This window comes from Chenopodium quinoa, unplaced genomic scaffold (genome assembly GCF_001683475.1).
Source record: "Chenopodium quinoa cultivar QQ74 unplaced genomic scaffold, ASM168347v1, whole genome shotgun sequence".
In the NCBI taxonomy this organism is placed as follows: Eukaryota; Viridiplantae; Streptophyta; class Magnoliopsida; order Caryophyllales; family Amaranthaceae; genus Chenopodium; species Chenopodium quinoa.
Genome location: NW_018744620.1, coordinates 45,822 through 67,595, shown reverse-complemented (window position 1 = coordinate 67,595; position 21,774 = coordinate 45,822). Strand labels below are relative to the sequence as shown.

The 21,774-nt window shown below is 37.3% G+C and overlaps 3 protein-coding genes across 4 annotated transcripts; all 3 read left to right on the top strand.

The window, feature by feature from the left end:
* Positions 1-3,604: 3,604 nt before the first annotated feature.
* LOC110700123 (serine/threonine-protein phosphatase 7 long form homolog) lies at positions 3,605-9,812 on the top strand. 2 transcript variants are annotated; one of them, XM_021877610.1, is made up of 5 exons: positions 3,605-4,088; positions 7,608-8,514; positions 8,588-8,675; positions 8,764-9,195; positions 9,277-9,812. In XM_021877610.1, the coding sequence occupies exons 2-5, from the start codon at positions 7,613-7,615 to the stop codon at positions 9,718-9,720; spliced, it is 1,866 nt and encodes a 621-aa protein (XP_021733302.1). In that variant the 5' UTR covers positions 3,605-4,088; positions 7,608-7,612; the 3' UTR covers positions 9,721-9,812. The 2 variants fall into 2 exon arrangements, with proteins under 2 accessions (XP_021733302.1, XP_021733303.1); XM_021877611.1 differs by lacking the exon at positions 3,605-4,088 and adding an exon at positions 7,399-7,519.
* LOC110700194 lies at positions 5,076-7,523 on the top strand. The gene has a single exon (XM_021877699.1). The coding sequence runs from the start codon at positions 5,076-5,078 to the stop codon at positions 7,521-7,523; it is 2,448 nt and encodes an 815-aa protein (XP_021733391.1).
* Positions 9,813-10,145: 333 nt separating the features above from the next.
* LOC110700124 (bystin-like) lies at positions 10,146-21,217 on the top strand. Its single transcript, XM_021877613.1, has 11 exons — positions 10,146-10,642; positions 10,763-10,963; positions 11,318-11,444; positions 11,632-11,683; positions 11,779-12,106; positions 12,254-12,333; positions 16,636-16,683; positions 17,546-17,692; positions 19,216-19,288; positions 19,379-19,454; positions 20,917-21,217. Exons 1-11 carry the CDS (start codon positions 10,523-10,525, stop codon positions 20,988-20,990), a joined length of 1,326 nt encoding a protein of 441 aa, XP_021733305.1. The 5' UTR covers positions 10,146-10,522; the 3' UTR covers positions 20,991-21,217.
* Positions 21,218-21,774: the final 557 nt, after the last annotated feature.

Below are 21,774 nucleotides of genomic sequence, written 5' to 3'. Positions count from 1 at the left end.
AAATCTAAGAGAATGATTGGATTAAGCCAAAGTACTTATATTGATAAGGTACTGGCATGATTCAGAATGGTGGAAGCCAAGAGAGGCCACCTACCCATGTCTCATGGCGTAACTCACAACAAGAAACAGTGTCTAAAGACGCTTGACGAGCGAGAGAGAATGAGTCAGATTCCATATGCTTCGCTTATTGGATCGATCATGTACGCCATGATATGTACAAAGCCAGATGTATCGTATGTCTTGAGTGCTACGAGCCGATATCTATCAGACCTAAGAGAGGCGCATTAGACTGTGCCCAAGAATATCCTAAAGTACCTGAAAAGAAACAAGGATAAATTTCTGGTCTATAGTGGAAGTAAGGATTTGGTTGTTGAAGGTTATACCAACGCAAGCTTCTTGACTGACAAAGACGACTTCAAGTCGCAATCAGGATACGTGTTTTGTCTTAATGGAAGAGCGTTCAGTTGGAAGAGTGCTAAGAGAAGCACGACTGCAGATTCTACAACTGAAGTCGAATACTTAGTAGCTTCAAAAGCAGCTAAAGAGGCAATTTGGATTCGTAAGTTCGTTGATGAAACTGGTGTTGTGCCCTCAATAAAGGGACTGATAGACCTCTATTGTGATAATAGTGGGGCTATTGCTCAGGCAAGAGAGCAAAGGGAACATCATAAAGTCAAACATGTCATGAGGCGATTTCTCACATGATAAGAAAATGGAAGTCTGAGGGTGAAATCAAAATTTGCAAGATTGGAACGAACGACAATGTATCCGATCCACTCATTAAACCTTTGCCTCAAGTGAAACACAACAAGCACGTTGAGGCAATGGGACTTAGGCATGTTGGAGACTGGCTTTAATTTTCCCGTTTATGTGTTTTAGTTAAGTTTTGAGATCTTAAGGTAAACAACTAGGTTGAACCATTTATTTATGGAGTAATTTTAATTTTTTGCAAATTATTATTCCACTTCTATTTAACTGTGGTTTAGAATTAAATAATGAGTCCATTCGATTTGAGAATATTCAAAATAGGGTATAGAGACAATGTCTTGGATAAAGAAACACCTATTAAGTGAACATTGAATATCATATCGAAACAATCCCTAATCGAGGTCATTTGAAAGTTGGACGACTATTGACCGCGCGAGATTAGTGTGTAGTATGATTTATAGCACCATTTCTTGTGCTACAAGGACTAGAATGTCATAAATCATTTGCACATGTATTAGTTTTGGAACTATACCGAATCAACCTATGAGAATACTTTAAGAGATCTAATAATTGTCATAAGTATATTTATTAATTATATCGGAACCTCTTTCCTCAACCATGAGTATTGTAAGTTCTCTTGTTTGAGTACTAGTCCGCTTTAATGTTGTCAAACATCTACCGTACAAGGGGATTATAAAGGCAACACTCGGGTGGCTAGGGACTCTTAGTAAGGGAAGCTAACAATGCAAGACTGAGAATGTCCCCCTATTAACAGTAGGGAACATGTCTTTGTTGTTTACAAGGCCTCTTGAAAAGCGAGACTGTGAAAATGCATGGCCGTGCTCAGATGGATTTTAGAAATCATCTGCTTATTGACAGTCGAACTCGGAAATCGAGAAACACTTCTGGACGTAATAAGGATGATGAAGAATCTTACCTTATAGTTCATGATGAGGCATTAAGTGACATAGGAAATAGGCTATACACAAACAACACACTTGTCCGGAAGGACAAGTGGGAGATTGAAAGGAATGGTATCCTTTGAACAAGTGTATTATTTCGACAGAGGGTTCAGAATATATGATGGAGTTAATTATTGAGTAAAGTCAAGTGATCGAAAAGTCGGGCTAGAGGCCATCTCCAGTCAGTGAGATTAATTATATTAATCTCACAACTTTCCTTTAACTGAACCCGACGGGTCACACCCAAGCGTGCAACTAAACTAAGGCAACGAACTAAGCTAAAGGCCTTAATACATCAAACAAAAGGATACGTACTCCGACGTCAGATTTTGAGCTTCGAGCGTTGAATCCGAACGTCGAGTTGAATTCTAGGAATTTACGAGACGCACAAATAAGTCAAACATCAAATAATAAAGTCAAAGTGCATAGCCCTAGCCTCGTATCGGCATAGTCGTACGAGGGCTAGGCTAGCACATGCTGCAGCAAGCACCAAGCAAGACGCAAGCAACCAATAGCCCGCAAGAGCATGGAGCTTGCGAGGGCAGCAGCCAGCGTGACGCACCAAGCAACCCACATGCCAGCAGCTCGCAGCAGGCCTGCTAGCCTTGCGCGCTAGCAAGCCCGCAACAAGTACTAGCTTACGAGGCATGCTAGCAGGCCCGACATGGCTGCCAAGCAAAGCACAACAACCCAACAAGTGCGGTGGGCTTGTAGTGCGGCTGGAAGGCCCAAGCCAAGCACACGAGGCCTTGACCGGCCATTCCTTGGTGCCCAAGGATGTTGACCGGTCATAGCTTGTTTGTGATAGGTGGGTTTGGTGGCTTGGGGAACAAGGAGGCCGTGTGGCTCTCCCTTGTGGTCCTCACCTAACCCTTCCATGTATGTGTCACTTGTTGTTTGATTATTTGTTATTAGCATTTTAATTTATTTTAGAATTAAATTAAATGCATTTATTTCTCAACTTTGCAAACTCCCACATTGATTGGAAATCAAGGGGATGGAGATGCTTCTCCATAAATACCCAAGGCCTTCCTTGGGAATTGTTGCAAGAGTTGAACTTTATACAAGCCATCTCCATTAAGAAAACCTTATGAAGAGATCCTCTTGTTAGTAGTGTTAATATTACCCTAGCCGGTAATATTAGCCAAGTTTGGGCGCGTGGGTGGACTACGTTGGAGGGGTCGTGTTTGAGGCTCTTTCTCCATTCGTGAGTTCGTGCTCGTGCTAAGTGGAAAACACGCATCAAGGGTATGATCGTCTTTTCCACTTTCTCTCTCTCTATTATTATGTGTTTATTGTTTAATTAATTTTATGCATGTTTAGTTGCTTTAATTTATGCACGGATCTTTGGGTGAGTTTTGTATCCGCACGGTGTTGGACACCGCAAAACCCTACTGAAATGAGGAGAGAGATAGGAAGAGAAAAGTTTGTAGGTGGACCCCACCTTTTTTTGATCAGATTGTCTCACGTGATGGGGGACCATATGTTGATTGTTCCAGTGAAACTTATATAGTACCATTGAATCTTCAACGGTACCATTTATGCATAAATTTAGTACAATTGAATGCATATATAATACCACTATATGCATATATAGTATCACCGTATGTTCAGTGATATTATTTTATCATCCAATGATACCAGAATATACATTTATTTGTACATATGTGTAATTACATGAATGCCCCTTATTATGCATTTCTACATGCATAACGTTCCTACATTACTACTTCCCCTTGTGAAAGTGGGGTTAGTGGGAGAGAGAAATTATAAAATAATGGTGTGCCCTTGTAAAAAATAGTAGTGTTGCAATTATTAGAAAACGGTCGAAAATAAAAAGTGTTGCTTTTAATATGAACAAGAGGGAGTAAAAACAAAAAAAGCTTGTTAAACTCACACTGCCTAGTCGCTACGTATCTAGAGCTCTTTCCCAAATTAAGGTCAAGAAGAACCGCAATTCCCAAATTGCAGCCAAAGTTTTAAGAATTCCCATTCTACCGTCCACGTCACCGGTTCAGGGGGAAGAAATTTTAAATCCGGTCTACAGCAAAACCGCTACCTGAAGTAGCGGTTTTTACTAATAAACCGCTACTTCAGGTAGCGGTTTCTTTTTAATAAACCGCTACTTCAAGTAGCGGTTTTTGTTTAATAAACCGCTACTTCAAGTAGCGGTTTTCTAGCAGGTATAATTTCCCGATTTCACTTTCCTCTTTCATTTTCGTCTTCTCACCAAAATCCCATCCACGCCTTCCACCAAAATCACACCTCCTTCAACGGAAGCCGGCGCAGCCAAGGAATCCACCGACGCCGCCGGAGCATTCCTCAGCAACGAAGGTCGCCGCTGTTGACGCCGAGGGTTCGACTTTAGTGGTCGGCTTCGCTAATTTCAGAAGAAACGTGCTGATCTTCTTGTTTGTGGTAAGTGCCCTAATTATTTTTTGTATTCAGTTATTGGGTTTGTTGTTGTTATTGAGTTTGTTGTTGTTAATGAGTTTCAGAATTGTATGTATGTGTTGTTGTTGGTTTTGGTTGTGTTGTTGTTGTTAGTGTTCTTGTTTATTGTTGTTGTTATTGAGTTTCGGTTTTGGTTGTGTTGTTGTTGTTAGTGTTCTTGTTTATTGTTGTTGTTATTGAGTTTCGGTTTTGGTTGTGTTGTTGTTGTTAGTGTTCTTGTTTATTGTTGTTGTTATTGAGTTTCGGTTTTGGTTGTGTTGTTGTTGTTAGTGTTCTTGTTTATTGTTGTTGTTATTGAGTTTCGGTTTTGGTTGTGTTGTTGTTGTTAGTGTTCTTGTTTATTGTTGTTGTTATTGAGTTTCGGTTTTGGTTGTGTTGTTGTTGTTAGTGTTCTTGTTTATTGTTGTTGTTATTGAGTTTCGGTTTTGGTTGTGTTGTTGTTGTTAGTGTTCTTGTTTATTGTTGTTGTTATTGAGTTTCAGAATTGTATGTATGTTTGTGGTTGGTTTTGGTTGTTGTTGTTGATTTACTTACCTTACATATAACCCTTGTAGAATTATTAATGGTTTCGATCACATTACTCAGTTTAGGTTGCTATAATTGCTGATTTTGAAAGTGAAAATAGAGCTTCTATACACAAAGTACATGAGCTCAAAGTACATGTAGTCATGACTTATGCCCATGTTGAGCTTCAAGAGGTATTAAGACCTTCATAGCTCAGTTTAGGTTGCTATAATTGTGTAGTTTGCTTGCTTGATGTTAGGACATTGCCACACTGTTAATGAATTTTTGCAATCTAATATCTTTGATTAATAATGGTCTTTTCTAGAATGAAACATGGAGGTTCCGAACTACCCTCTATATTGCTATTGGGGTGGAGAAATTGTCCACAAAGATAGCGATATAACGTATAGGGGTGGGAATCAAAAATTTGTGTTTGTACATTCTGCGATGACATATTCACAAGTTCTGAACAAGCTATATGAAGAATTGAGTGTTGATCCTAGAGGTGTGGAGTTGAAGGTGGTTATGCGTTATCCTATGGCTGGGGCATATGTTGCAATTCCGTTAAATGACGACAACGCTGTTAGAGCTATGTGGATTGCTGTGACTCAGAGTTCTTCTGTTGCAATGCAATTGTTCATTGAACAAGTCCCAAAGGAGCCAGTTGTGCAAACTAACACTGGTTCCTTTCCGGGGATGGATTTTTTTGGTAGTGTGGATCAACCGTTTTCCACTAGTGTTCAAAGTGTGGGCATAGGGTCATTCACAAGAATGCTTGTTGATCCACATTATGTCAATGACCATCTCTCACAGTTTAGGTCTCCGGCCTCATCGCCTAATGTTGGAACCTCGACAAGCACAGAACCACAAGGCATTCTTGATTCTCTTGACCCAAACAATGTTGATGTATTTGGCGATGCAGAGATGAATGACACTGATGAAGATGATGATGAAGAGATAATTGAAGCTCGTGATAAGGCAATTAAAGGAAGCGCCCCCACTTCAGACTTCAATGAAGTGGCGCAAGTTGATCCTCGTTTGAATAACTCATGGATGTCTTGGTTAGGAAATGAGACATATAACAATGGGGGAGAATTTGAGGTTGGTCAGCAGTTTGACTCATTGCAACAACTGAAAGATGCTGTGAAATCTTACTCCATAGCTAGAAATCAAACAATTCGAGTTGTGGAGGCAGAGCCAGAGAAATATGTTGTTGAGTGCAAGAGGAAAGAACAATGTAGTTGTTCGTGGAGGCTTAGAGGAGTGAAAGATCCAACACTCTCTACGTTTAAAATTGTGAGGTACAACGGCCCTCATGCAAGTAACTGTGTTGGTGACATCGACTCGGGAGATCATAAGCTACTGACTTCCGAGTTCGTTTGCAATGCTCTTCTAGATGTCATTCGCGTTGATCCTTCATTGAAAATCAAGACAATGGTGCAACTTGTGAAAGAGAAATTTGATGGATTCCAAATAACCTACAAGAGAGCATGGCTAGCGAAACAAAAGGCAATAAAACTCATTTATGGGGGTTGGGAGGGTTCATATGAACAGTTGCCTAAGTACATGCAAGCTCTCAAGGAATCAAATCCTGGAACTGTTGTTGAGTGGAGGTTGTTAGAGTGTACGGTTCCTGGAACACATGTTTTTCAACGAGTCTTTTGGGCATTCAAGCCATGTATTGATGGATTCCGTCACTGCAGACCCCTTATCACCATTGATGGCACTCATTTATATGGCAAATACAAAGGCACTCTACTCATTGCTATGGGAACGAATGCCAATTTTCAACTATTCCCCCTTGCTTTTGCGGTTGTCGAAGGAGAGAACAATGATAGTTGGTCTTGGTTCATGGCTTGTATTCGTGCTCGAGTTACAGATAGGAAAGGGCTATGTGTGATATCTGACAGACATGCTGGTATTTTAGCAGCAATGGAAGAAGTTGGAAGTGGTTGGGAGGAGCCCAATGCCTACCACAAGTACTGTACACGACACTTGGCTTCTAATGTGAACTCAAAATTTAAAAGTGTCGTCATAAAGAACCTCTTTGGCAAAGCAGCTACTGCAAGGCAGAAGAAGAAGTTTGATTACTACATCAACAAAATTGGTGACTTGAATGTAGAGGCCCGTAGGTACTTGATGGAAATTCCGTACAGTAAGTGGTCCATTCATCATGATGGTGGTTTCAGGTTTGGTGTAAAGACTACAAACATGTCGGAAGTTTTCAACGGAGTCTTAAAGGGGGCTCGATGTCTCCCGATAACCGCTTTAGTGCAAATGACCTTTTTCCGGGTTAACTCCTATTTTGCAACTAGAAGAAGTTGGAGTAAAAGAAGACTTGAAGAGGGCCATGAGTTATCGGAAAAGGCTAAGAAGACAATAGAAGCCAACATGGAGAAAGCCGCGCACCATGAGGTTGTTGCTTTTGACTATGATGCCATCGGGTTGTATCAGGTTAGGACCGGTCGTGGAAGAAGAAAAGCTGGTAAAGGTGGTAACTCCCACACTGTGAATCTGTTGAGCAAGACATGTACTTGTGAGAAATTGAGAATATACAAGCTCCCATGCTCTCATGTACTAGCAGTTTGTCGTCATAGAAGCCTATCACATGCAGACTTTGTGGATTCTTTTTTCATGACCGCCGAATATAGGCGTTCATACGCGAAGTGTTTCGCACCAGTTCCTGATCCTTGCCACTGGTTAGCTTACAATGGTCCTACTACTATTGCCAACCCAGATTTGAAAAGAGGCCCAGGCCGACGGTCCACTAGAATTCGAAATGAAATGGATGAGCGTCCCAATCGTGTGAAGAAGGCATGCAGTGTTTGTCGGCGACCTGGGCATAACAAGAAGACATGTCCTACTCTTATTGGTGGATTTGGATCATCTGGGTAACATGATTAATTATATATTCTTGTTTAATATTTATGTTTTTTTCTCGAACGCTTAACATTAATTCAATTTTTTGTTTTCGTGTAGGTCCCATGGAGCCGGTGATTCGTCCAGGCCCAGTTGATCCATCTGTTCTACGCTTGCAGACTTCCCATAGGAGCCACGATGTTTGGAGTGGCGTAGCTGATAGAGTTCTCTCAGTTAGGGAGCATATGGTCAGCGTGGGACGTGAGTGGAGGGTAGATGGCGGAGTACTAGAGTACGTTAGGCTTGCTGGGTTTTACGGTGTACATAGGATTTTGGGAGGAGGGTTTTTGCTTGATCGATCTCTTCTTACGGCGTTGGTTGAGAGGTGGAGGCAGGAGACACATACTTTCCACCTAGTGGTAGGTGAGGCCATCATTACTTTACAGGATGTCTCCGTCCTGTTAGGTCTGAGAGTGCATGGCCCTCCTGTCATTGGACCTCCATTTGAGGGATGGCATGACCTAGTTGAGGAGTTGCTGGGAGTTCGACCTGGCCATGATGATAACGGTAAGCCGTTTCTGGAGGGATCTACTTTGAAGTTGACGTGGTTCAGACGTCACTTCTCACAGATGCCAGAGGGAGCTGATGACTTGACAGTTCAGCGCCATAGCCGTGCTTACATTCTCACTCTCATGGGATCTATTCTGTTCGCCGACAAGAGTGGCGATGCTGTGTCACTCTACTACTTGCCGTTCCTTCGAGACTGGGGGACAGCTTCGACCTACAGCTGGGGGAGTGCGACTCTTGGTTTTTTGTATCGGCAGCTATGTCGAGGATGTCAGCGAGATTCAAGACAGATTGGAGGCCCGCTCATCCTACTACAGTTGTGGTCGTGGGAGCATATTACTATTGGCCGACCATACATTAGGAGGCCTCGAGATCCGCCACAGGAGGACCCTGAGGCTGAGGATGAGGATGACATTTTGGGGACTCAGCATCAGCGAGGTGTTGACCCTTTGGCGTGCAGGTACAATGTTTGCTTCAAGTTCATGTTCTTACAATTCTATCTTTCAAGAATTATTATTAACATGTCTTTACAGGTGGTTACGTGTCCATCTATCGTGTGCGCATACTGCTTCTGGACTACCATACTACAGAGATGCGTTTGACCATCAGCGCGAGGACCAGGTACAATCGGTGTTTCTTTTTTTTGTGCATTGTATTTCTTCCATTATGTTAGTCATATACATGTTGACATACTTGTTTTGGGAATTAGATGATTTGGCAGCCATATACTGAGGCGGTGATGGATCGACTTCCGGAGATTTGTCGCTCAGACATGCACATTTGGCGTTCACGGGCACCTCTGATATGCTTTGACGTCGTTGAGTTCCACCTCCCAGACCGAGTCCTTCGTCAGTTCGGGTTAGACCAGCCGATCCCACAGGATGTAGACACGGACGTTGCTCTACACAGGAAGGATCGAAGGGGACAACGTAATTGGGAGATTCGGCATTCGGACCATGTACACGAGTGGAGTCGACGAGAGGCATTAGTCGTCCAGGGATACCCGTTCACTGGGACTTCTTCCCCGGCCATGACAGAGTACATGGCTTGGTACCGTCGCATCACGAGACTGGTCATTACTCCACCTTCGCAGGAGCGCCCCCCGAGTCATTACCAGCCAGCTACCTCGGACCTCCTGCTTGTATGAACTTCACTTCATTTCAATCTAGTTCTTACGTTTTTGATTTCATTTTACTAACATTAAAACTACACTTAAATGTAGGCACATGCATTTGCTGATTTGCACGTCCAGCTATCGGGAGCTACTGAGACCATCTCCCACTTGCCACCAGAGACGGCTATACCATTTGCCATACAGACGATGCAGGGTTTTACATCATTTTGTGGCCAAACCTTGTCTAGGGTGGGGCAGTCACACCTTATTCAGCAGCCTCGACCGTCCACGTCTTCATCTTCTACTGTGCACACTATGCCGATCAGACCACCACCTCATCGTGGAGGCCATTCAGCACGTGCCTTCCGTCCACCGACTCCTTCTCAGCATACTATCATGACATCTCCTCCACTAGTGCATCGCCAGTATCAGAGAAACCGACGGCGTAGCAACACTACGTCTGGGGTTGGAGTTGGCCTGGATGACATTCCAGAGGAGACAGCTGCATCATCTTCATCGTCACCTCATGGGAAGAAGCAACGCCCGAGCTAAGTGTATATTTTGGAACTAAACTAATTTTTTTGTAAATGCTTAGAATTGGATTTTGTTATATTTAATCAATTGAAAAATATTCGACTTTGCAATTTCGACTTCCTTAGATCTTCATAAACTTGTTATTTATGGTGGTTGTGTTGAAAATATGCTATATATCTCATGTTTTACAGGTACACAACTTGCAGGTTTTTTTTTTGAGTGATTATGCAAGTTTGAAAAAAAAACCAGTCCAGGGTAAACCGCTACTTCAAGTAGCGGTTTTTCAAAGTAAACCGCTACTTGAAGTAGCGGTTTTCCAAAATAAACCGCTACATTAAATAGCGGTTTTTTGTAAACAAACCGCTACTTCAAGTAGCGGTTTTAAACTAAGAAACCGCTACTTGAAGTGGCGGTTTATTGCAAAGAAACCGCTACTTCAAGTAGCGGTTTACCCTGGACCGGAAAAAAAAAACCGGTTTTTTAACCAGTGCTTACGTGGACGGTAGAATGGGAATTCTTAAAACTTTGGCTGCAATTTGGGAATTGCGGTTCTTCTTGACCTTAATTTGGGAAAGAGCTCACGTATCTATGGCCTAGAGTTGGTAAAAAAAAAACAAAAAAAAGAAAAAACCGACCCAATTAATTGTATTCGAGGAGTAGTACGAGCAGCAAATAAAACTTTCAGTCTCTCACTAAACAGTAAACACCTTTCTCACTTAGGTTTTTTATTCCTCCTCTTTCTCTCTCTTCTCCTCGCCTCTTTCGGCCGCAGACCACTCACCGGCGGCAGTGCACTCCTCCCTCTCCGAAGACGCTAACAATGGGGAAGAAGAGAGGAAGAGAGAGAATGGTTAATTCTCAGCCTTTCCTAGCTGACCAACCCACCGTTGTTTCTAAAAACCGCTCTAAACCTTCCAAACGCCACCAACAGCAAGAACAGGCATATTTTTTTTTTACAATTTTTCTCTGCAAAATTTGATGTTATATCTGTTAAATTTACTTCAATTTTTGTATGGATGATTTTGGTTTTAGTTTTTGATTTTGTTGGTGAAATTTGCAGATGATTTCCAACAATATGAGTGATAAAATTCTTAAGGAAGCGTTTAAGCAGCAGAAGGAAATTGTTGACGAGGAGAATGATGACCAAAACCCTAATATTCCCTCCTTTTCTGCTGTATTTCATAATGAGGATGAAGATGAGGAAGATTTTGATGACTTTGCGGGGTTCGCTGAGACTCAATCCCAGATTAATGATTATGAGGTCTGAATTCTCTGTTCATCATTAGAATTTTATAGTTGATTTTTTGAGTTTTAGCATTCAAATATTTTCAAGATTTTGCGATTTTATATTTAACAACTATGACTGTGTTTTATGTATAATTAGAATTGATTTAATGATTATAACACAATGAACTGAACTGATCACCCTTTGCATTCTAAGACAGTGAGATCTTAGAGTTACTTTAGTCGTTGATATTTTCCGTAGAAATAGCAATTGTAACGACTGTGTATAATCTAATTCACTCTTGAAGTATCTTTGTGTAATAGTTGAATGTGTTGAAGTTTAGAATTATCTAATTTGTCCATGATAATTATTATAATAATTAATTAACAGGATCAAATTAATGAAGAGGATGAGAGATTGTTGGATGCCTTTTTGTCCAAAGATGCTGGTCCACAGCGCACACTCGCGGATGTTATTGCTGCTCGCATTAAAGAAAAAGATGCTGCTGTGACCTCTGGTAAAAATTTGGTTTTTTTTAATTGAATATCTGAAATTTAGTTCTGGTAAAAGTTCAATTTTTTTTTTTTTTTTTCCTTAAAATTTATCTCATTTGAGTATATGAAGATTTGATTACTGTGATATTTGCCTTTCTCATGATTTTTTTTTTATTTGTGCCTGACTTATCTATGTGCTGTTTTGTCTAGGAGGGAAACTGATGGACAAATTAGATAACAAGGTTATAGAGCATTACAAGACGTATGTATCCTGCCTTGTTGAATACTTTGCTCATCTTTTTTCATTTATTAATTGTCATTTTTGAAATTAACATGTTCATGTCAATCGTTGAATAGGATGGGGAAGGTTTTAAGCACTTATACTGCAGGAAGATTACCAAAAGGATTTAAACATATCCCTTCTGTGAAGTGCTGGGAGGAGATTCTACATCTAACTGAACCTGAAAAATGGTCACCTGCTGCAGTATACCAGGCTACTAGAATATTTGCTTCCAACATGAATCGAATGAGGGCGGAAAGATTTTACAAGCTTGTGCTTCTTCCGCGAGTTCGGGAAGACATCAGAAAACATAAAAGGTTGCATTTTGAGTTATATCAAACTTTGAAAAAAGCTCTGTACAAACCAGCTGCTTTCAATAAAGGGATATTACTCCCCCTTTTTAAGGTATTTTAGCCCATGATTAAGCTGTGCATGCTGCCACTGCTGCTATGCTCTCTAATTCTACAGAAGTTCATTTAGCTAGGTTAATTCTGCATACTTAGCTTTTTTCCTGCTTTCTTAAAACCATTTTTTTTGGTTGTGTTCACACAGTTTGGAAATTGCAATCTTCGGGAAGCAGTTATCATAGGTAGTGTGATCCAGAAAATGTCTATCCCTCCTGCTCATTCAAGGTAAATGTAATATCTTTTGACCCATGGAAGTTGCATGTTTTCTTTATCTTTCAATAGTTTCTTGTTTGAGTATTCATATGCTGTTGTACATATCTACGTACAAAGACGTACTCATCTTCCTTTTTTAATTGTTATTTTTTAGCGGTTAGATTCTGTGCTTATGCTGCACAGTACTGACAGCTTCTCAGATGAACTTAATTTACCTATGATGATTGATGGGCTTATTTTACATTGTTTTATTTATTTATTTATTTTTTTTTGTTACCACACTGGCTGTCATTCCTACATCCTGACTGTATTTTCAGACATTTACATTATTAAATATTTAATGGGAAAAGAGGGTGAAAATATATATAAAGTAAAAGTAAGAACTGGTCAAGAGAGCAAGGAATTTTTTACAATCTGTGATTGTTTTGGACGTTGTGTAATTTGAGTCTTTTGTGCGTGATGCCAATCATCAACTATTATATAGGGCTTTTTTGCTCACTCTTCACTGCAAAAAAAAAAAAAAAAAGAAAGGTAATTTATTGTTTTTTAGATTATTTGTAATTAGTGAATTCTCTGAAGTCTGAAATTGATAATTCTGGATAGAAATTTTTTGAGATACATAAAGAGTCGCTATTTGAGGAAGCTACAATCCCTCTTAAGTTATGCTAATTGCTGCCTTCTATCCAAATAAATTTGTACATTTAGTTTCTAGGCATCTCACATTATGTAGCATTGTGAGCCAACCTCTCTTTTCATGCATTCAGTTTATGTGTAGTTAGGATGTTTTTAGTGTGCTCAGCCACCATTTTGGAGCAACTATAAATTTCATGTATGAGATGCGCTAGCGATTTGGGTGGAAGATAATGTGGGTTTGTAGCGGTTAGATTTTATGCTTGGTTATCATGTGGTGGTTATGGTTGGAGAAAGAAGAGGACTTTCCGCATTTGGCAATCTAGCAACATATCTTTCTGCGCTGGTGTAGTCTATCTCGTATATACTTGGGTTCATACTCATGAGTCTTCTCCCAATCACATACAGGAGTGCTATTTTCATAAATAATTTCTGGAGAATTGGTGGTCTTCACTCATCTGATTGTTCATGGAAATTTCCTTGTCTTAAATTTGTATTCAAATACCCCTATTGAACAACTGCGTTTCTTCCATATTTGATCTTGTTGATGCATATGTACCACCATTATGGACATTTGAAGCTTTGGGAATTTTCAGCTAAATTGTAGTCTGAGTACTAGACTTGTGCATCCATATTAGCATGAGTATGCGAAATTCTTACGTGGTAAAATTATTTTTGGTTATAAGCATTTGGCACTTGAGTAAAGGCAAAATATCCATGATTTGCTAAACGGATAACTTTTGCACTTGGGGACATAAATGTGTATTTGATAATTGTAACTGAGTTCATGTAACATAAGAACATCAGAAGCAGATTTATGTTTTGATTTGGGGTGGCAATTGCCACACCAAGTTTTGAAATTTATCATTTTATATAACATGAGAAGAAAATGAGCTCACTTTTAGAATTGTCACCTTTTCAAATGATTATACATGGACAATATTTTCTTTGTAGTGAACATGAGGATACGGAAAGGGATTGTTTATACTCTTTCCGGGAAAAAGAAATTTTAACACTCAGTTTGTTTGGCTGTGATTAATCTTATACTTCCTAGTTTTTTACTTTTTTACTTGTAACACTTTGATTTTAAGATTATATTCTCATATGCTACTTTGACTACATTGAATGAGTTCTCTTTTAGAAAAAGGAAAATTTGAAAAATACCACCAACAATTATACTCAATTTATTAATAACCACCAACAATATATATATATATACATATATATATATATATGTGTGTGTGTGTGTGTGTGTGTGTGTGTGTGTGTGTGTATAACCACCAACAATGCTTCAAAACCAAAAAAAAACTACCACCACTTTTCCCAAACCCACCTACATGACGTCATTGTGGGTCCCACCAACTACCTTCTCCTTAATTTCCCTCCTTTTCCCTCTCTCTTCTCGCGATATTCTCCCCTGTTCTCCCCATTACTTCCCTCTCTCTTCTTTAACACTTAGTACTAAATTCTCACGTACCCAAATTGAATGTCAAACCCTACTTTCATAGTTTCATCACTCCTTTTTCTCTCTCTCTTCTTTCTTTCTAAAATTAGGTTTTTTCGGTACTTTTCTCTATGAAAAAGCGCAGTTCCATTTGAGTTGGGAGACCAACGTTTAGATTCTAGTGTTGAAATCGGGGTAATTTTTGTTTTTTAATTGACTTTGGTAAACCCTAGAATCCGTACAAAGTTAATACATGCTATTAGTTTATAATTGTGTTGAATTATTGCAATTTTGCAATTTTGTGTAATTAGTTATAAATTAGGGGTTTTTTTTTAATGTTATACTAGCGTGTTGAATTTTAAAGTTTAGTACTTTGATGCGATTTGAATTAGTGGGTTTTGTGTTAATTAGGGATTTTTAATGTTAAATTTTATGTAATTATGAACATTTATTTGCCCTAAAATAAACCCAGAATCAAAACCCCAAATGTAATTTATAAACCCTAATTTTAATTAAAAACCCCCAAATTGATTTCATAAACCCTAATTAAGCATACCTTCTTGATAACATGGTTATGCCATTGGTTTTGCATTTTCGTTTGGCTTGAAGAACAAATTACAGGATTAAACCCTAAATATTGCTAAAGTAATTTCCAAAAGAAATAAAAAGGATTAGAGAGGGAAGTAATGGGGAGAACGGGGAGAGTATCGTGAGAAGATAGAGGGAAATTAAGGGGAAGGTAGTTCGTGGGGCCCACAGGGACATCATGTAGGTGGATTTGGGAAAAGAGGTGGTAGTTTTATAGGTTTTGAAGAATTGTTGCTGTTGGTGGTTATTAACAAAATGAGTATAATTGTTGGTATTTTTCAAATTTTCCTTAGAAAAATAATAGTCTCGTGAGATTTTGTTAGATTCATCCTAATTCATACCTTCATAATATCAAATTTTTATACTTTTTATTAATAATACTCCCTTCATTTAGTTATTGTAGCTCCAGAGACTAAGGAAAAGTGGAATTGAAGACCTTGCATGTGATTACTTTTGATTTAAAGTGGAGAGACATACAGAGTAAGGTGTTATTTATTTTAACTTGCCTCCACAAAGTGGGATTGTAGATGATAAAAAAAACCTTAAAAGTAGTAGAGTAATATTGATTAGAACATAGATAAACAGAAAGTGAACAGGTTTTAGGAAAACGGAGGGAGTAGGAGATATAAGTAATTAAAATAATGCGTTGGCAATCATGAAATGAGAAGTGCTGTAAGTACAAAAGAGTAGATATCATTAACTTGTGACTGGCTCATAACATATTTTAGCACTTTTTTTTTTTTTTTTTTCTTGGACATAATCAACTTATTGTTGTTATTGTTTCCTTTTTCCACCACTTTTTGTAGACCTTGGTATCTGGCCCTAATTAGGATGTAAGTGAATGGACTTAAGGAAATGCTAATTTGGTGAATTTGTGGATCAAATTGTGTTAAATTGGAAAAATCAATCTTATTTTTTTTTTTTTTTTTTGTAAACAAAAGATTTGATATTCTTTATATGAATTCTATAGTTATACTTGCTTTACCGGCACTGGTTTAAATGTGTCAAATGATACTACCAGTGCCAAGCCACTTTCTAATAATCTGTTGAAATTTATGCTACTCATTGACATGTTCTTTACTCTTGGATCTTTAAGTATTATGTCATGCTTTGGGTCTAAATATGAAATTAAAGGGTGTGAAGAAAAGGGGAGGGCAAAGGTGGCAAAAAGAGGACAGGTACATCTACAAGAAGCTTTTTAACTTTTAATATATTAGCTGTACAAGCTTCCAATTGTGAGAGTCATGGATAGACTTGGATGAAATTAGACGTGCTGTTTTTTTACTTAGATTTTGCTAGGATAATTAGTGTTTGGCATTGTGATCATTTGCAGCTTTTTGCATTATACCTTAGACCCCAAATTGTGGTTCTAAAATTGAAGAATGCCTAAGTTAAATATTGCCTTGTAAATCTCCATTTGTTGTTCTATGGAGACTGGAGCTGTAAAACTTGTAATTGATCCTGGGCTTGTAATCTCGAAAATTTGGAAGACCTCGTTTTTTTGCCCTAGAAAAAAAAACCTGTATATATTGTGTCATTCAAATACTTTATGCATGTGTGTGCTTGCTGCTAGATTTTAATGTATATCTCTTGTTTACTGTGCATGTGAGGTTGTAGCTGTTTATATAACATGAAATCCTATGAATATGCAGTGTTGCGTTGTTGAGGCTAGCTGAGATGGATTACTGTGGGACTACCAGGTAAAATCCGTCTTAATGTTTTGGTTTCTACTCTATGCTTTATCTTACAATGCTAACTCTTTTTCACTCTTTTACTTAATTCACCTTTTTCTAATACCCACCCACCTATTTACTTAATTTCTTAATTTATCCACCGATTTTTCACTCCTCTTCTAGAAAAAAGAATCTAATATATACATGGATTTGATAACAAGATTTGTTGTCCTTGATAACAAGTACAATATATGTTTCTTATTCTTCTCTGCTATGGAATTTGGAATGGCAAAGCATTCTTACCGGTAAAGGGTTATATATTGATAAAATCTATTGGCCCTCGTATAGCCGTATCTGATTCTTAGATCCCGTTAGTGGTGAACTTTCTTATAGAAGAAAAAACTTTCCAAAAGATTTGTTATGTACCCTTCTACTTGTTAAAATGTAAATTTATAAGGGGTCTTATAATTTCTTTTCCATCTATCTAATATAAATCTTAAATTTTCATTGTTTTAAATTCTTCCTAATGAATATTTCCCTTTTTGCTTTTTACACGTTAACTTTGGGAAAGGTGAACATGTATTGACTTAGTGTGCCATATTGATTGAAATAATGCTTCCCCTGGTACTGACCTTTTACATTGTTATAGCAGTATATAAAACACCTGCTTATGCTCACTATAGACACCTTGGTCACAAATCTGTTCCAACAATTACTCTTTTCTACTTCTTTCCTAAGAGTTTTTTGTAGAATGACTCATTTCATCTTTTTCCTTTTACTTGCTATGATTTGATAACAAGATTTGGTGTTCTAACCCATTAAAGGGCTTAAATTATTGGGACTTTGTGAATCTTTCTAATATATGATTTGACTTGTAACCTTAACCCAGCTATATAATCAAGATTTTTATTGACAAGAAGTATGCTTTGCCTTATCGTGTGCTGGATGCTTTGGTTGCACATTTCATGAGATTTCTAGAAGACTCACGGGTCATGCCTGTGATCTGGCATCAGACTCTTCTTGCTTTTGTTCAGAGGTAAGTAATTATCCCCTGTCTCCCCCCACCTCCCCAACTACACACACACACACAATGAAAAAGAGAACAATTTTACTGTCAATGACATACATGTTTCCCAGTTTTTTATTTTATTTTTTATTTAATTTTTTTTTCCTATTCTGGAAGATTACAAATTCTCATGGTTATTCTTGATTTTCTTTGCAATATCTTTCTCTATGACATCTTACTAAATGAAGCATTTAATGATTGGACAATGATTTCAATCCTTCATGAACTTCTTGTATCTCTTTTTTCTTTTTATGAGTTGTCACATTTTATGTTATGAGCCTTATGAAAAACAGTTTTTTGGACAATGATATGTAGGACTAATGGACATTATTGTTTTTCTTCCTCTGTTTCGTTTTAGATGCATCACTTTTTAAATAAGGAAGTTTTAAATTAGGGGCATCATTTCCTTTTTAGTTAATAAACTAGGTTAGTGCTGTGTAATGCACGATTTAAACAATAATTTTTTTTTGCTTATTTGTGTGTAATATGTAGTAGTATAATAAATTTAAGCAAAACATTATAAACCTGAGCCTTCTCATTACATAAATTGAGGTATAACGAGAGATATATTGTTATATATTTAAAACTGAAAATTTATATATTTATTTAAAACTTATTTTATATATTTTATATATTTTAAATAAAATTTAAAACTTATTTCTAAGATGTTAGCAATAGTTTAGTGGTTTTTCTTTTATTAAAAAAAATTGAAGAATTGATAGAGTGGAAACCTCAAAATCATACAATCACTATAAAATGTATAAAATATTAAATTTCTAGAAAAATGAAATAGTCTAATCACCAATATTATTTTATTTTTTACTCTGTGGAAAATTGTGTAGTTAGTCATAAAATCTTTTAGGAAATTGTAAATAATCTACCATTTCCAAACCTTTATTGATTTTGAAAAAAATCATTACTAGTTTTGGCTGAAAAATTTTATATGAGAATTTGACATGTGGGCAGTAATGCTCTATTAGCTGTAATTACTTTAGTATAGGTATATATTCACTCTGTCATACTCTTTTTTTCTTCTCCCATCTCTTAAATTTGCCTAGGAGTCCGTGTTTTAAAAAGTGATGCATCTAGGGGGTATTGAAGATATTCTTGTGTTTGAATAACTGGGCAAACATAGGTTCAATTCTTTTTGGGATTATAAAAAGTGATAATAATCCCATGTGGCCATGTGACTGACAAATTTTTCCTGGGAAATATTTTGTACTATTCTGTTACTAGGACTTTTTGATCAACATGCTATTGAATTATGCATTTGCTTCTAGTTTAGTACCCTGTGATAAATGTTATCTAGGATGCAAAGCTTCTTGAAGCCTTAAATATGTCTTCATTGCCAAAGTAGGTTTTATTCCTCAAGATATTATTTGTTCTAAAATGTCTTGCGTGAATGTGTGTTTTATGTTGAAAACTATCTGGTGCTTTATCAATTTGAAATCTGTTTAATGCAATGGTGGCATGGCATTTTGTGTTTACAACAGGTACAAACATGAATTACGAAAGGAAGATAAAGATAATCTTAATATATTAATGCAAAACCAAAGGCACTATTTGGTAAGAGCAATTTCCACCTATGCAAGGATTTGTTTATTCGTCATAGTATGTTTATTTGGCTGAGGTGTGTTCTATTATTGTTTATTGCAGGTAACACCTGAGATTTCTAGAGAGCTTAATAATAGTCGTAATCGCGGTGAAAAAGAAGATGATTCTATGATGATGTGTATCCTTTGCTTCATATCGTGTTTATGGTTTTTCTCCCCTTTATGTGGCTATGCTTATGCCAACATATTACCTTCTTTCATAGTTTTTCCCAATACTCTTTTGAATCTAATCATGTAGTGTTTGTTTTTGCTTGATTGGGCATACTATATATGGATGCTTTTTACATGTCTCATGTTTGCTGGATAGCATATTATAGTGCTAGGAGAGCTGAGCCCAACTTGTTCGTCAAGAATCTTGTTTTATTCTTGTTGGAGTTAGATTAAGCTAATCTTCAGTGGTGGGTATATTTGAAGAACTTATTAGGGCTATTTGGCACCTAGTAAATTGATTCAAAATGATGGGGTTTATCAACGATAGCTGAATACACTTTTGGTATTTATTATGACTTAGCAGATTGGATGCTGGGAGCACAGATATGATTTGAAAAAAAGAACACATTGCTAGATTGCTCCTTCTACACATCTTAATTTATGCTCATGTTTGTTACACTTACATGTGACCGAAAAATGATTTAAAACAGAGTGGGTGTTGTTTTGATTCGAACGGTTGATTTCAGATATGGTTAATGGAATGGAGAGAGGGGAAAACCGTGTTTTGCATTGAATGGGAATAAGGACAGACGATGGATACAAAGATGTATGTCTAATTTTAGAGGTCCTAGAAAACAAAGAGAATACCGAATGTGGAGGTAGGCAGTAAATGTAATAGTAAGGGTTAGTGTTTCATTAAATTCTGGTCTTCATTCTTTATTCGGAGCAGGAGGTTTTATAACATTGGGAGACATGGGACTGGTGCGATTTAGAAAAATCTTTTGTGGAAATGTGTCAATTTATTTTCATCTACTTTTAGTAGTCTTTCCTGGTCCATAGTGTTTACAACTCATGCTTTTACGGAATCATTTGCAGATTAGCCTTGAATTAGCTAGTTTTTTATCTGTTGTCTGTCCAGTGAATTGCTTCTGTGGCAGTCTTTGTGACAAATGGAGTATTTCATTTTGACCTCTTGAAAATGTATGCTGCAACGTCCCTATATCTTTCTTATCAGAAGTTGACATTCTATTCAAAATCCTGCACTTGACTTCTTTGATAAGATTTTTGCTTATCATATGCCACTTTCCCTGTTTGAGCTGTGCCTTCCATGCTCTATCGCACCACTATACTCCCTCCCTTCTCCCTCAAATGTAAATATGGTTTTGTTTGCTTTAAGGTATCAAGCTTTATCAGAGCATTCATTTTTGATGGAAAATACTGTGTGAAACCGTAAGTTCTATGAGCTTGTATGCTATCAGCTTCTCATCCTACTGAATATAGGGTATTACTTATAGTGATTTGCTTCGTGTTAATGTCATCTTTGTTTCTTCATATTTGCAGTTTTTCTAGATTTAGTCCCTTTTTCATGAATAGCTGTCACTTGTTCATGCAAGTTGCTGGTCTCCCTTGACTTATTATTACACTCTTCAGTATCTGTTATCAATAAGCCAATCCAGGAAGACAGGTTTGATATACCTGAAGTGCCAATGGAAGAAGATGACTAAGAGTTGGTACCTTGTCCATCGATCTTGTCTTTGTGAGCTGGACTTTCCGAAAATTTTGATAGTGTTTTCATCCTTAGTGAATTTATATTATTTATTTAACACCGGGAGTTTCTGCTTCCCATGTTTTGACTTGTGTATTAGCATTTGTTGAAAGACCTTGTATGATTATTTGAGATTGAGATGCTTTGCAAAGTGATACAAAGACCTTGAGCTTATAATTTGCCGTATTTGATTTTTTTTTCTTTTCTATTTACCTTTTCTTTTAAACAATGAAATATGAAAAACTTTCGTAAATAATAAAAAAGGAAAAAAAAAAAGTTTTAATAATCACATGTTTGACTGGTTTTCTTTTTAGTACAATTCTTTATAGCTATGAAATAAGAACTTTAGGGGCTTTTTGTAAGAAAAATTTGAAAAATACCGTCTATTGTTATAGTTGTTTTAGTAATAACTACTAACAATTTTTTTTAATTTTTTATTTTTTTTAACTTTACTACCAACAATTTTTCAAAACATCAAAAATTACCACTTGTTTGCCTAACTCTTCTATCTTCTATTGTGATGTCATGTATGCCCCCCACCCCTTCCCCCTCTTCTATTTCCCTCCTTTTCCCCCTCTCTTCTCTCGATTTTCACTCTATTCTTCCCTCTTTTTTCCCTTTTCTACTTAATTTGCGAAAAAATTGTGATTAGTGAGGTAATTAATGTTTTAAGTAACCATTCTTACTCCTGTCAAACAACAATGAACACTAAATCCATAATCATTTTATAAAGAAGGTATGTT

Excerpts from the sequence above, each read along its gene's own strand:
- LOC110700123 (XM_021877610.1), top strand. The coding sequence starts at position 7,613 with ATGGAGCCGGTGATTCGTCCAGGCCCAGTTGATCCATCTGTTCTACGC. Across the intron at positions 8,676-8,763 it reads ACCATCAGCGCGAGGACCAG|ATGATTTGGCAGCCATATAC; the intron begins GTACAATCGGTG and ends TTTGGGAATTAG. Across the intron at positions 9,196-9,276 it reads CTACCTCGGACCTCCTGCTT|GCACATGCATTTGCTGATTT; the intron begins GTATGAACTTCA and ends ACTTAAATGTAG.
- LOC110700124 (XM_021877613.1), top strand. The coding sequence starts at position 10,523 with ATGGGGAAGAAGAGAGGAAGAGAGAGAATGGTTAATTCTCAGCCTTTC. Across the intron at positions 16,684-17,545 it reads GATTACTGTGGGACTACCAG|CTATATAATCAAGATTTTTA; the intron begins GTAAAATCCGTC and ends ACCTTAACCCAG. Across the intron at positions 17,693-19,215 it reads CTTCTTGCTTTTGTTCAGAG|GTACAAACATGAATTACGAA; the intron begins GTAAGTAATTAT and ends TGTTTACAACAG.
- LOC110700194 (XM_021877699.1), top strand. The coding sequence starts at position 5,076 with ATGACATATTCACAAGTTCTGAACAAGCTATATGAAGAATTGAGTGTT.